The sequence below is a fragment of the Callionymus lyra genome, chromosome 1 (genome assembly GCF_982586985.1).
Source record: "Callionymus lyra chromosome 1, fCalLyr1.hap1.1, whole genome shotgun sequence".
NCBI classification, from domain to species: domain Eukaryota; kingdom Metazoa; phylum Chordata; class Actinopteri; order Syngnathiformes; family Callionymidae; genus Callionymus; species Callionymus lyra.
In genome coordinates, this window is record NC_141818.1 from 18673814 (window position 1) to 18689215 (window position 15402).

General features: G+C 39.9%; 1 protein-coding gene across 1 annotated transcript in view; it reads left to right on the plus strand.

The window, feature by feature from the left end:
• Nucleotides 1-1194: 1194 nt before the first annotated feature.
• hmcn2 (hemicentin 2) overlaps nt 1195-15402 on the plus strand; it is a 55015-nt gene continuing 40807 nt past the window's right edge. Inside the window, exons 1-14 of the mRNA XM_087795990.1 lie at nt 1195-1853; nt 4155-4225; nt 5000-5158; nt 5470-5592; nt 10740-10911; nt 10996-11102; nt 11162-11282; nt 11342-11605; nt 11715-11859; nt 12225-12346; nt 12615-12887; nt 13257-13398; nt 13631-13758; nt 15285-15398. Of these exons, the coding sequence (XP_087652116.1) occupies nt 1595-1853; nt 4155-4225; nt 5000-5158; nt 5470-5592; nt 10740-10911; nt 10996-11102; nt 11162-11282; nt 11342-11605; nt 11715-11859; nt 12225-12346; nt 12615-12887; nt 13257-13398; nt 13631-13758; nt 15285-15398 (2200 nt within the window). The 5' untranslated portion in view covers nt 1195-1594. The remainder of the gene's footprint in view (nt 1854-4154; nt 4226-4999; nt 5159-5469; nt 5593-10739; nt 10912-10995; nt 11103-11161; nt 11283-11341; nt 11606-11714; nt 11860-12224; nt 12347-12614; nt 12888-13256; nt 13399-13630; nt 13759-15284; nt 15399-15402) is intronic.

A 15402-nucleotide genomic window follows, 5' to 3' on the forward strand; every position in this document is an offset into this window, starting at 1 on the left:
AAAAAATACATAAATGTCTATTAATATGATATTTTGTTACAGGTTTTCAAGCTGAGCTAGCTCGTATAGCATTAAGATTAAAAAATATTTTCCTTATTCTATAAAAAAAAAAAACTAATCGATACATTATCTCTTTTCTATGGGTTTCAAGTTGGTTAAGATAAAGCAAATAGATTATTTGGAATTACTTTATATATTTTCACCTTAGAACTAAGGCTCCCACAAAGTTCAAGTGAAGTCACATTATGTACGGTGGCCCAGATGTGCAAAAGAAATTTACAAACTCGGAAACATTATTTTCCTGTAACACATATACACACTGTGAAACAAAATTACACTTTCCTACAATCGTACATTTGTTTAAGCCTTGTGTTACCTCAGGGTCAAGGTGACCCGGAGGCCTGAAAAGAAATGTTCTTATGGTATCCCTTGATTTGTCTCTGGGTCAAGGTGAACGACCTCCCTGACTTCCATAAATACATATGCAGTGGTGGAGTTTGCTCACCTTGACCCAGAGACAACACAAGGGATACCACAAAAACATTTGTTTTCTGGACTTTGGGTCACTTTGACCCTGAGATAACACAAGGGTCTATGAGTTTTTTGTTTTGTTTCAGTGAATTCTAATTTGGTTTCAGTGTTTGAAAATGGGTTTCAGGAAAGGGCCACAATAGTTATCCCTTAAAGAAACGATGACATAAATAAACTGTAAGATTGGTATACATTTGGATATATTTTTTAATAATATATCCTTTTAACAGTATTTTAATGATATAAATAATGTTGTCTGTATCTATAATTGGCTAAAATGTGAATATGAAAATAATTCATTATGTAGTCGTCACTGTTTAACTTAAAACATGTTGATGCTTTCATGAACATGTTTGACGTTTAAACATGTTTTTTTTGTTGTTGTTGTTTTTAAGAGCTGGCAGAAATGAACTGGACCAAAAAAAGACACCAGTCGCGATATAATATTTATTAGTTCTGGAATAGAAGGTCATTTCCATTTTCAGCTTTGTCTTCCTTAAAATACCCCAGCAAATGAAAATAAATTCAACGTGAACGTCCTGATCAGTTACAACATCCGAGTGTGTGGCTGCTCCTCTTATTTATACATCTCTGGCTGTTTAAATTTAGATTGTTGCCGGCGGAACATAAACTGTCTATTTATACAAATCAGGCCAAAGACAATGTTGGGGTCAAGTCCAAACCCCCCGACTGTGTCGCTAATATGGGGGCAATTGCTGTTTGAATGGACCCTCAAAGGAGCGCAAATCGAATTGGGAGGGAATGTTGAATAGGGTTAATGTCTGGGAGTCACAGCGGGGTCGAGTTACACACACACTCACGGAGACAAACGCACACACACACACATTCAAATCAGGTTGGGGACCTTTTAATACCATCTCCGCCCCCGTCTGAAGCCCCAGACTAGCGTCTCTCCAGGGTCTCACAAGTCTCTCGAAACTTTTACGCACGGATGTTCCTTCTCACTCTGGATTTACTTTACGCCCGAACCGGATTAAGAGTTTGAAACTCTTGTATTGATTCAACTTTTTGAACAGATGCAGTGAAGATCCATGTCAGAAGCATGAGATCTTTCCTGTTGAAGTGGACGGTACTGGCGCTGTGGGTCAGCGCGCACACGCTGCTGGCTGCTCCCCCGGTTCCGGAGGAGGATGAGGCGGCTGACAGCGCCTCCACGCTCGCCTTCGTGTTCGATGTCACCGGTTCCATGTACGACGATCTGAAGCAGGTGATCGAGGGAGCCTCTCGGATCCTGGAGAAGACCCTCAGCAGGAGAACCAGACCCATCAAGAATTTTGTTCTGGTGCCGTTTCATGACCCAGGTACTTCCCATCAGAGAAAATACAATGACCAGAAAGGTTGGCCTTTCAGAGATAACTTTTAATCTAACATAAAAAGATGAAGTTTTAAAAAGTGAATAAAAGAAAAATAAAGTCACCATTTTCTTCTTAAATAGCCAAAAACAAAATATTGTTTCAATAACAGCTGGTTGTTTGAAATTATCCATAGATAATTATACGATAATGAACAAAATGATAATCATGGGAAATAAAGGAAAATTAATAAAATTTTGGAAGCATACCGATTTACCATCTGGATCGATTGATTTATCTGAAGTTTCACCACAATTTCTTGATGAGCCGCTCTTGCTGTTCTTGTGCAGTACATTGTGCAAGTGAGTTCCAGGACATTACTAGGTTCAACCTGTCGTTGATAAAAAGGGGAATCAAAATATGATGGTTAAATATATGAGGGCAACATAATTGTTGCAGATTTCTTTTCTTTCCCAAAGTTATTGAGAAGACCCAACAACAGGTTACAGGTTAACCTGTTTGTTAAACTGAATAAACTGTCTAAATTTCTTATCTGAAGAACACAATGACAAGCTAAAAATGTCAATGTTGGTCAGTAAAGTCAAGATGTTTAATTTTCTCAAAGCCAATATACAGCACATAATTTACTATTAGTGGGTCTTATTTGAACTATTTTGCATTATGTGATGTATAGATCAGTGTTTTCAACCACTGTGCCGTGGTGTGCCTTGAGAGATCGTCAGGTGTGCCGTGGAAAAATATCAAATTCACCTAATTTGTCAAAATTGATCTGCAAATAAAAGAGAAGAGAGCTAAGATTGGCTGCTCTGTATGTCAATCAAATGGCTATTGGATCGATTGGTTGATGTGCAGTCGTAAAAAAGAGATCAACATAGTACCATTTTTTAACATTTTGGGTGGTTGTGTGCCTCATGAAAAAGGTTGAAAAACACTGGTATAGATCATGGGTTAGAAACCTACTATGAAGTTGGTTGTCTTTAGTGGTCAACTATTTTTTATGTTAAAGTAGCACATCGTCAGCATCACAAGAAGCCTGATGGAGATTGTACTTGTAAGTATTACAAAACCCAAGTTTTGTTTCGGGGTATTATCAGCGATATTCAGTCAGCAGGTGAATTGTTTTATATCTTGCAAAACAATGAAACAAATGTTTCCTGTCAATTCAAATGCAACACGTTACCATTGAAGGAAGCCCAGGATTCATCCCAATCATTGAAAGTTAACATTTAATAAAAAAAAAAGATTTGTATTCATGAAGATTTTCACGGTGAGACTCGCTCTTAAAGGAGTCTTGAGAGGAGGAAAGAAAAGAGGGTCAAGAGAACCATTAAGGTCTCCACAGGGACAGGTAGCTCTTCTGTCAAACCTTATGAAAGGTTAAGCTTGAAAATAAAAGTGCTCTAATGGGGGAGGGTGTTGGGCACTGATGAGAAGCATATGCTGTCTGCTTGTGTGTAATTACCCCAATCACCCTGTCCGCCCCTCCCCTCTCCCCAATTCTAACCCCCGGAACACCCTCACAGCCCCCCGGTTTTTTTTTTTGGGCCAGCCATGGGGGTTGGTGAAGGTGGTGGTCTGAGCTCGCACCACACATTCTGTCTGTGTTTAATGCGCCCTGCCCCTGGGGACCTTGTAAACTTTCAGGATTGCAGAGAAGCTGTGTAAGAGGCGTGACGGTCCTGTCAGGGCTTTACAGGAAACCATGAGGAGATGAGGACATGAAAGACTGGAAAGATTGAAAGGAACCAGTCAATGAAATGTCAGCTCACCAGATGTTTCAATTCCCTGTTTTATTTCTCGAGAAAAGATGTTTAAATCAAGTGTTTGACATGTGAGAGATGTCTCCGCTCCCCCCCACCCTCCCGCCTGGTGGGGTCTCGTCATTTAATTGAGACGTCTGCGTTGACACTTCAACAATGTAATCTCATTTTTTTTGTTTTGGTCTTCACTGTCACAATGTTGGAATGTGAGACCCTTATCATTAAGACTTGCCTTTGCACTGTACCACTGCATTATTTTTCAAGATATTTATGTTTTAAGATCTGTCATTTAAGCTATTTAACAGGTGACAAATAAATGTGATATCTAAGTCATAATAAGCATTTGATTATACCATATTTCATTTACTCATTGATGGTTTCAATTAAGTATACACTCTTTAAAACTAATATAAACCCTAAACATGTTTTAAAGATGAATCCTTCCCAGGAACAATTTCTACTTTATGTAATGTCTCACTATTCATTCATTTCATTGAGCTTCTATTCATCTCCACTTCTCTCTTTGCAGAAATTGGTCCTGTCTCCATCACAACTGACCCGTTAAAGTTTCAGCAGGATCTTCAAGATCTTTTCGTCCAGGTTTGAATTGAAACACATGTGAACCAAAACACCCTAAACTTCTTCATTACTCCTTTATTATTGACATATTTTAATACCTTTGAGTAAAGCACTTGAACAATCGGAAGCAATACACAGGAGAAGAAAAAAATACATACAGATTTAAAAACTCTTAATGGCCAAGACAATATAAGACAAACACAGGAGTCCCAGAAAAAGCCTGCTCAAATAAAAATATTTTAAGATGCTTCTTTAAGGAGTCAGTGTCAGGAACATATAGACAAATACCTATTTTGCTTTGGTGTTTGTTGAAGTTCAAAGACATTTTTCAAGGGTCACCCGTGACCGTGAACTCTGGCTCTAAAAAGGAATCTCAAACTCATGGTCAGTGAGCCATTAGCGACCCCCCTGGGATGATCTCCAGTGATCCGCCCCTAGGAGTCTAAATATAGTTATTTGTAGGATGTCAGGAAACACAAATCATAAATATCTTTACATCACTTTCACTTCTGATTCAAAGAAAAACAATGTCATATTTAAACACCATAGAATCCTTGTTGCTGCTTTGATAAGACGTCATGGATACATTGGAATATTATTAGTTGACTCAACCCCTTCTTGGGAATCCCATACTGTTCCCATCAAGTCAAGCCCACTCTGTTCTCTGACACTCTCCTCAAGTCTAAATAAATCCTGACACCCCTGATGGCTCTACTTTTTTTCAGAGAAATATCAGTGACTCAAATGTTATTTCAAACTGTTTCCCTGATAGAAATATGCAACTGTGTCTCGCAGGGTGGCGGTGACTGCCCGGAGATGAGTATAGGCGCCATAAAGAAAGCCTTGGAAGTTTCTCTGCCTGGATCATTCATCTACGTCTTCACTGATGCCAGAGCCAAAGACTACCGCCTGAAGAGAGACGTTCTCCAGCTGGTGCAGCTCCGACAGTCACAGGTAAAGATCAAAATGAAAAGTCGTGCTGTTGTAACCGCCTGCTGAATCTCAATGTTGACATTTCCCGACACAGTCTTCAAATAAGAGAAATCACTTGTTGGAAGATTTCGATGGCAGGCAGAAACGTTAATTAAAGGGATATGTTAAAAATGACCTAAGTGATCAATGTCTTTCCGGGAAGGATTAACATTCAGTCTCACCTGTGTTTAGGAAAAGGTTTAGTCGTTTGTGACGATGACCATAACCACCTTAAAGCAAATAGTGTAGACAAAAGGATTCCTTTTAACGCTTCTGCACTGCTCATTCCTCAGGTGGTCTTTGTGTTGACGGGGGACTGTGGGGACCGCACTCAGCCTGGCTACAGAGCGTACGAGGAGATTGCAGCCACTTCATCAGGACAAATCTTTCACTTGGATAAGCAGCAAGTTAATGAGGTGAGTGATAGACATGGTTGTAGTTTCAGACTGTGAGGCAGGTAAGTAAGTAAGTATGTAATTATTTGCAAAGCGCCTTTTTAGACCAGGGTCACAAGTGCTTTGAAAATCAAAAACAATACACGGTTAAAATAAATGCTTTAAAAGGCCAAGATAACATAGAGACAAACACAACACCCCTAAGAAAATAAAGAAAATGCCTGCTCAAATAAAAAGGTCTTAAGGTGTTTCTTGAAGGAGTCAGTAGGAGGAAGATTGTTCCAAAGCTTCAGAGAAGCTGATGTAAGTTGGAGCCATGGATAGCTCTGAAAGTAAGAACCAGAATTTTAAAATGGATCCTGAAAGAAACTGGCGGCCAATGTAGAGTTTTAAGGATCGGGGAAATGTGAGTTCTTCTACTAGAGCAGGTCAGAATTCCAACAGCAGAGTTTTATATTAACTGCAGAAGAGACAGCTCCTTCTTGTTTAGACACGAAAATAAACTGTTACAATAGTCTAAACAAGAAGACACAAATACACAGATTATAAACTCCACATTGTGTTGTGACACCATTTTTCTAAATTTAGAGATCTTTCTCAGTTGAAGGTGAGTAAATGTATTAGTCCTTTGTTCCATGGAGCTAATACTGATCTCCTGATAACATACAGTCAAGAGATAGTTTCATACAGACATGTAAACACTAGCTCTGGCCAAGACGCAGAAGACAGCAGGGTTCTCGTCAGGCGGACGTACAAGAAGACATCGTTTCCTCTGGGAGAGACACTGGTATCCTGTATGTCAGCACAGGAGATTCCTGGGCAGTGCTGAGTCCAGAGCTCTGTGTACTGGTGGCCCACTGAACCTATGAACCCAAGTTTGTTGGTGTTAGGTCTGTTTCCTGTCAACCATGTGTAGCAAAATATTTAAAGACTGTTTGCCTAGTAACTTGCTTCATTATCACTCAATAATCCTGATGTATTTATGGAGTGTTTTTTAACTCTAATTATGAGCCTAAATTTAGCCTAAAGATTGACACGTTAACCCTGGGTGGTTTTCAGCAGTCAAGAATTCATTGTCTTAAGAGGTTGATACAGCTTTTGGGTGGCATTGCTTTTATAATGATTAATACAAATCATTTAATCCTTTAAAAACTTTTCAAAGTCCTTGCTATCTTGCTTAAATATACCCCCTAAATAGCAGTTTAATAAAGTCCTGCCAAATCAAATAAACAGTCTTATTTTGTTGTCTCCAGGGAGAGTGGACAGAAAACAGACCACTGATTTCACTCTCTAATCCCAGGATATGATCTGTCATGGTTTCCCTCCTTCCAACACAGCTGCCTGGTCTAGTTGGCTCCTTGTCCTCACACTGCAGTGAAACATTCACTATTATTTATGCGTCTCAAATGTGAGCGGTTGTAATGATGGATGGGATTTGCAAACATAATTGTGAAACAGAAAGAAATATTTTGATTATGATGTGTTTCAGACTTTGATGTGAAGAAACAATCTGCTGTAGAGAATTTTGCAACTAATGTCCTTGGAAAGTGCTGGAGAGAAAACAAAATGTCTAATATGCGGTTTTCTGTTCGGAGATTGAAGCGGATAGACATGTCATCGGTTCACTAAATCAAATTACGCTTGAAAAATATGGCATTTTTATCCTTTGACTTATCGCATTAATGTAAGTACATTTACAAAGTTATTGACACAACACGGTCTCAGAAGCTATTTTTGTGAAGGTCTAGCTGATGAGATCGGACATCTAAAAGTAAGAAAATTAACCAATGGAATGCTTTATTTGACATAACGTCCGCCTATTAAGTCGAAGCACCTACAGATTTTCTTTTCAATAGCTGATTTGGTGTTTCAAATCCAGGTATGAAGTAATGTTAAACCTTGTGTTACTTCAGGGTCAAGGTGACCCGAAGGCCTGAATAACACAAGGGATACCTCAAACACATTTGTTTTTGGGCATTCGGATCACGTTGACCCTTAGATAACACAAGGGGTTAAGAATTTCAAGCTTTATTTTACATCTTAACGTATATATATTTTTTAATTCCCTAGCTGAGAAAATAGGGCCTCTACTTCCCATTTGAGTCGTCTGTGGGATTCGCAATAGCTCTATTTTCCATGTGGCTAAAATAACACAAGGCCATGACCACTTTTAGTGTGAGTCTGGGGTCACATCTTGTCCTCCTATACTTTTTGTTTCCATTTGGTGAAAAGAGAGTCTGCAATGCTCAAATTACCTTTCTTTATGCACAGTAGCGGAAAGTTCTCTTACATACTGTTTAATAGCAAAATGACAGGTGCACCCTGCATCTTCACTGCTTCTATCATATCTCTAGAATGGCAATGATAGGTCTTTTTGGTATATATATTTGGTATATATTGGTATTGAGTCGGACACCAGACAAGTTTGAAGACTAAGAAGGAGCAATTAGGACACCGCTCTGCCCTACGAGCATTTACAAACAGAGGGTTAAGGGCTATGGGTGAAGGGGTAGTTTTGTTAGTTCTTGGACACAACCTTAGTGGCCAAAAAGAGTAGAAGCTAAAATGAACTGGCAAAAGATATGCAAAAATGTTCCATCACAACTTTTGCTTCTAGTATATTATTCATGCAGACTTGATTTTCCTTGGGTGAAAACACAAAGAGATTCTGCAAAGCTCACACACCCATTCCTCACAGTAGCAGTGCCTGTGGTAAACATTTTCTTTTGACATACTCAAAGAACAAAAGTACAAATATACCGTACATCTCCAATGTCTCTTATCTTCCGATATACCCAGCTATATGTCTCTGAGTAGATCTGCAAAAGCAGATTTGAAAAGATAATCAATCAGACATTGTTTTTCTGTCACCAGCCACATTTGTCCCCTACTGCATAAAATAAATTAACAAACTATCACCCATCGACCAAATTTGCGACACAGAAACTACCCTTTTTAACGCCCAACATTATCCTACAGATGTGGGTTGGAGGTGTTTATGCTTAAGGGGCGGATACCTAGTTGACCTCAACCCCATCCGAAGTACCTAGTTACGCAGTAAATTATCATTTTTTCCTAAAGAATAAGGAGTAGGTAATCAGCATCTGAAGGATGGAAATCACAGCCTCAGTTAACAGCTTGAATTTCGTCCATTTGACATACATCTTAGAATAGCAGAGGGGGGTCTTCCTGTTGCAGTTCTGTAAGCTCAATTCAACTGAAACACCCAGGATGATGTTTCACTTTAGGTCCTCAACATTCCCAGTATCTGAAACAGGGAGTGGCTGTTGAGCTCAGCAGGCTTCACAAGAGCCCTGTTGCTCAGACAGCAGTGGTCTCTTGACTCGCTTTCATCCAAGGTCCGGTGTCCTCTTCCCCCTCTCCTGTGTAGGCAGTAGACACTTATGTTGGCCAGAGAGGGTTAGCAGTGCAGACATTACAGCTGTTTCCAGTTGTAAAACGGCAAGAGAAACCAGCTGCTGTCAGCACCAAGTACACCGACAGACAGAAAGATGAGGTCTGATAACTGAATCATTGAAGGCTTTCGTCAAAAAGCTCTTTTTACCCGTCTTTTAATGTGTTGTTTTTGGCTTGATCACAACAATCTGTTTCTTAAATAACAAGCTAAAAAACGCCTAAAATTTGGTTATTAAAGCTTCAGTGGTGCTCTGTGGTAGTTGCAAAATTCTTTTGAAACATTTTTTGCTGTCTGCTCTGATCTGCGCCCCTTAAAATAAGCTTTGGTTGAATTATGAACATTTAAGTCAAATCAGAGATTGCTAATCTATTATTCATATTTTATAAACCATAGTTAAATCTGAAATCTTTTTTGTTGGTCTTTTCTCAATCTGTCTTTGAACAGCAAAACATTAACATCCATACATATCACGTTCGGTTCCCTCCTGCTCTTCTTAGATATGACATAAGACACAAGTATCATTGTGATTTAGGCCAATAATTCTACTTTTGTGTCCTCAGTGTCACAGCATTACTATAATATGAAACATTTGAGTCATATATTCTTTAAAGGCATAGCTCACCCAAAATTCAAACTTAAATCATTTTCTAAATTAAAAAATGTATGTACATGTTTGCATATAAATCTAAAAAGGAACAGATAACCCTGAAAATAATCCCTTAGTCGACATGAGGGTCAGTAGAAAATAATTGAAGTTTGAATTTTGTGTGAACCTTACTTACTTTGGTCAGATTGGTATCCCCTTTGACTATGTATATTTGTGTGAAATTATTATTATCATCTATTTATTCGTTTGAAAAAAATAAACAAGTAGCCATCCATGGATACAAAATGCAACAGCAGAAACCTTACAGAACATTCCCAGTTTTTGACTTAATAACCTTCAATGAAATTATTAAATTGTTAGTGTTTGTAGCGTCATTTACCTTGTGTGTTGTGCAAGCGCATTACCAAATGCTACTATCCAATTGAGAAGGGATATCCCCTTTGGCTATTAGTGATAATAATAATATTTAAAAAATACTGTAACAACGAATGAACAATTGCAAATCTCTAAGTACTTTTTATTTGCCTCATTTTATCTCAGCTGATTTGTAAGACTTGGTAGTTCAAACAAAGGTTGGCAGGAGAACATTAAATATAAACAAGATTTTGTTCAGGCCTGGCTATCGGAGGCTTAGAAGAAAGCCATTTCCGTCCTGGACTAATCCTGAATACATGCATGGTTGAGATTGTGTAATAAAAAGCTTAAGTGGTGTTCGGCAAGCAAATTAGATCCTACGTATCCTTTGCTCTTTAGATAGAAGGCTCAAGATTGTATAAAGCTGAGAAGCACAGCTTGTATCCTGACAGTCCTCCACTGTGCAGAGCACTCATGGGAAAACGTGCTTGAGAGTGCAGAAAACTGTATGTTATCAGTTTGACAGTAGAGCTGTTTCACCTTTCTTCTGTTTACCCAAATCCCTCCGAGAAATACTTATGTGATGAAAGGATATTCCAAATACAAAAAGCAGAATGTTGCCTTGGCAGGGAGGCAAAAAAAAGAAAGGTCACATCTTTTCTGTCTTCTTGAGTTGAAGGAGAATCCTAAAAACCATAAAAGTTTTTTATTTGACGTCTAATCTACTAACAAACATGTGACCTCTATCGTAAACTATCGGTGACAAAGTTTTTCCCCTTCTCTTGCTAGGTTTTAAAGTGGGTTGAGGAAACAGTTCAGGCCCTAAAAGTCCACCTGCTCTCCTCCAATCATGACGGCGCCCAAGAGAACAAGTGGGAAGTGCCCTTTGACCCCAGTCTGCGAGAGGTCACGGTGTCGCTAAGTGGAACAGCTCCAGAGATTGAGCTCAGTGATCCCCTTGGTACCCAATATCCTTGACTTAATGAAAACTCTTTACTTCGACAATGTGTCAAAACTCATTATTTACAACAACACTTCCCGCCAGGTCGCATAATGGGAGCAGAGCACGGCCTTAAGGAGCTTTTAAGCATTCCCAACTCGGCCCGTGTTGTCAATATGAAATTCCCCAGACCTGGAACTTGGACACTGAAGGTATTGCCATTTGGCACCGTGATTATTGAACCCTAATTGATATAATATACCTAATTAAGGCGAGCTGCAGTGGGCGCCACACTCTGAGAGTCACTGGGGTCAGCAACCTGGATTTCCGTGCTGGCTTTTCAAGTATTCCGGTTTCAGAGTTCAACCAAACCAGAGAGAGGCCAATTAAAGGTTTGCTTATTCCTTGTTTGTGTTAAGGATTCTTCTAATAAAACTTGTTTCAATTGAAGGTCAGCCATCGCATGTTTTGCTGAAATGCGCCGGCCTGAAGCCCCCTGGACAAATTAGCCATGTGGAGCTAGTATCCGGTTCCGGACGCTCTCTCCGGACGATCCCAGTACCCATGCCCTCTGATCTCGGACGACAGGGATTGTGGAGCCTCCCGGAGTTCCGCACTCCATCCCAGAGCTTCTTTATCAAGGTCACGGGCAAAGATGAAGACGGTTACCGCTTCCAGCGACTGTCCAGTGTCTCGTACACCAACATTGTTCCACGCAAGTCAAAATTCCTCTTCCGCAGCCCCCTGTGGTTTCTCTGACATGTCGTTCTCACTCCATAAATCTCCAGTTTGACCTTTAACCTTTGTTTTTCTCTCATGTACAGATCCCCCAGCTGTGAGCATGCCTGATGAAGTGAGGGGGTTCTATATGCAACCAACCGTCATTAGCTGCGCGGTCCAGAGCGACGTTCCCTATAGAGTCCGACTTGCTAGAAGTGGGATAACATTGGGAGACGAAAAGTTCTTTCAGTGAGTGCAAACCATGGATTTTTATTTTTAGATGCTTATTCACTAATTAGGTCATTCATTAGGAACTTCGCTCTCCGCAGGGAAAGTGTCTGTAAAGCATTACACTTTTATAGTTTCATGTCAGGAAGGAAATAAACAATCAATTATATGAAGATCACAGGATTGATTCTGTCATCCCGGAGCTTTTAAAGTGGCTAATCTTTTTAATATTAAGGCTCTGCTTTGAATTAAACTCATGATGTGTAGCTTACTTGTGATGAAAACTATTCCCGGAGCTTATGCAGTTAGGCGTTAATCGAATATGATGTAACCAAGTAGTTGCTATTTTTAATGCAGTGTAGCTAAACCAACTATTTCATTAACAGGAACTCTGCCAGATCATCATGGGGGATCGCTCATGCGTCAGCAGAGGACGAAGGCCTTTATGAGTGTATTGCACAGAGCAACGCCGGGCAGGGTCGAGCCATCACCCAATTGACTGTTCGAGGTGCGTCACACTCAAGTTATAACTGATTTAAATGATATATTATTAATATTTGACCACCAAAAACCCTTACCCTAACCCTAACCCTAACCCTAAACCTAGCCCTAGCCCTAGCCCTAACCCTAAACCTAACCCTAACCCTAACCCTAACCCTAACCCTAACCCTAACCCTAACCCTAACCCTAGCCCTAGCCCTAGCCCTTACCCTAATCCTAATCCTAACCCTAACCGTACTTCAATTTACTGTTCTTTATTGTCTTTCAAACAACAGAGCCTCCACCAGTCCTAAAGCCAGCAGTAAATGTGACTTCCCCTGTGGGTGATGTAGCTGTGCTCTCTTGCCATGTGGAAGGATCCATGCGCCATAACTTAACATGGCATCGGGGAGGTCAAGCCATCCGCGTGGGCAATAGCCATCTCCGGCTTTTGTCCGACTCGTCTCTGCAGATTAACGGTGTTAATCCCCAGGATGCGGGAGCGTACCACTGCACGGCCACCAACGCTCACGGCGACACCAGAATCACCGTCTGGCTTTTTGTTCCAGGTAGAACTTCTCTAGAAGTCCTCTGCTCAAGTACTTAACATGACGGGCCTCATCGGTTCACTTCCATCATCTGTTTTCCATTATTTGTTTAACCTCCCGACAGTCAGATTTAGCCACTTCCTCGTCAGTAGATGTTTCCTATCAGTTCCCAATTGATGCGTGTTAAGAATTCTGGCACAAGGCGTTTGTGATGAGATTCAAAAATAGCACGAACACGGTGGAAATTGTTGCTAATAATGTATCATCCATGATGTCAGCATCCCAGTGATTTTTAGTAAATTGTTTACTTCTGTCTCGATTGACATCACGCTGCAGTGACAAAGCACTGAGTCATTGTAAGCCTTCTACATGTGTTTGTTCTAATTCCAGAGGCTCCTTCTGTGGTACTACAAACCCATAGTCGGGCCTTTTCCCGAGGGGACACGGTCCGCCTCGTCTGCTCAGCGTCTGGATCCCCCCCTCCTCAGCTCTTCTGGAGCCATGGAAATGTGTTCCTCACTAATCGGCCGAGGTAAGAGCACTCTCAGCCCTCTCAACACCTCCGGAACAGACTACTCTGAGAGTCATTACGTCGCACTTAACCACATGCTGGAGTGGCTCTTCATTTCTGCATCATCACAAAACACACATTCGAACAACACATTTCTCCTCACAAAACTGATTTCATACATGAATAAAGACATTTCAGAGTTGCTGAGGTCTTTGGGGCATTTCTCAACCATTCTGTTTATTAATATATGTAGATTAAGCATCAGTCAAGATGGTGTTCTCACCATCCACGGTGCTCAACCAGAGGATGCTGGAAACTACACTTGTTTGGCAACCAACACAGCTGGGTCTGCTCTACAGTCAGTGGTGATCACTTATGCAGGTGAGTCAACGTGTTCTTGGACATTCTTTCTTTCTTCTTCTACTATTGAATGACCACAAATCCCACAACTACTGCTACTTCTACATCTACTACTACTACTGATAGTACTACTACTACTCCCACAGCTACTGCTACTTCTACATCTACTACAACTAGTGATAGTTCTACTACTGCTTTCGCAACCACTGCTACTTCCTATATAATGGCTAATACTACATCTACTACTACTACTGATAGTACTACTACTGCTTTCACAGCAATTACTATTTCCTATATTACTGCAACTACTAAAACTTCTTCTTCTTCTTCAACTACCGCTAGTGTAACTTTTGTTTATTAACATTTATTTTCACTACTGATACTACTATAACTACTGCTACTTCTACTACTACTTTCACTACTGATAGTATTTACTATCACTACCACTACTTTCACTACTAACAATGATTTTACTACTAGTTCTTTCACTACTTCTAATATTAATACCACTACTCACTATTCACTTCTAGTACTACAACTACTTCAACTACTATTATACCAAATATAACTATTACTACCACAGCTACTTTCAAATGTATTACTCTTACTTAATACTCTTAACAAAAGTAATCTTACTACCACTACTACTGCTGCTGCTATAACTGACAGTACAACTACTTCTACTTCCTACTTTACTGCTACTACTAACACTACTACTTCTTCATCTGCTGCTAGAACTACAACTGTTACTTCTACTTTCACAACTACTTTTTATTTCACTACTACTATCATTTCCTATCACTACTACTAATTTCACTATTTCTTCCGATATTAATACTACTTATTTTACCACTACTTTTTTAATATTCTACTATTGCTACTATTAACACCACTACACGCAATGCTTTTTGTGCGGCTACAGAAAAGTACGGGTAGAAGTACAGGTATTTAAATAAAATACGGAATAACCGTGAAACAAAAGAAAGAAAGTATTTATTGTTTTTGCAAGTTCGTTTGTCATCTTCAAAGTTAAATTAGTGTGGCATATACTCAAATCCTGACAACATCAGGTCCAAGTTTGTCCCACCATCTTGAGCTCTTTTATGAGGCTTTCGCGAGTCTTCAAATAATACCAAACAATACTTCCATATAATACTTTGTATGAAGAACCGGCAGCAAACAATTTAGGTTCATTCTCTCTGTGTCTGTGCTGACAGAAAATGTTCTTAAGTTTCAACTGAAGTTGTCAGTTAGTGGTCAGAGAATAACCCCATGTCTTGTGTGCAGTGAAGCAGCTTCTTCTTAGCTTGTGCCAATAACATATATTTTTTTTCTCTGGCTGTGATTTATATAAATAGTCATTCTATACTCTTTGGACAGACTTCTTACAAAACCTGCTCTGTTGGTTTGAAACGTGGGCGATCCATTTATGTGTTCAAGAGGTCTTTCTGTTGATTTTTCCAAAACATTTGACAGATTTTATGACAAGTATCTCCTGACTTTCTTGAAGGAGAATTCAAAGACTGATAAATGGTTTCTGTCCATAGAGGGACCTCGTGTAACTGTGCTGCAGCCTGTTGTGCTTGTGTCCCTCGGGGATGACGCTCTTCTGGAGTGCAAGGCCACCGGAACTCCAGCTCCCGTTGTACACTGGTTCAAAGGTAG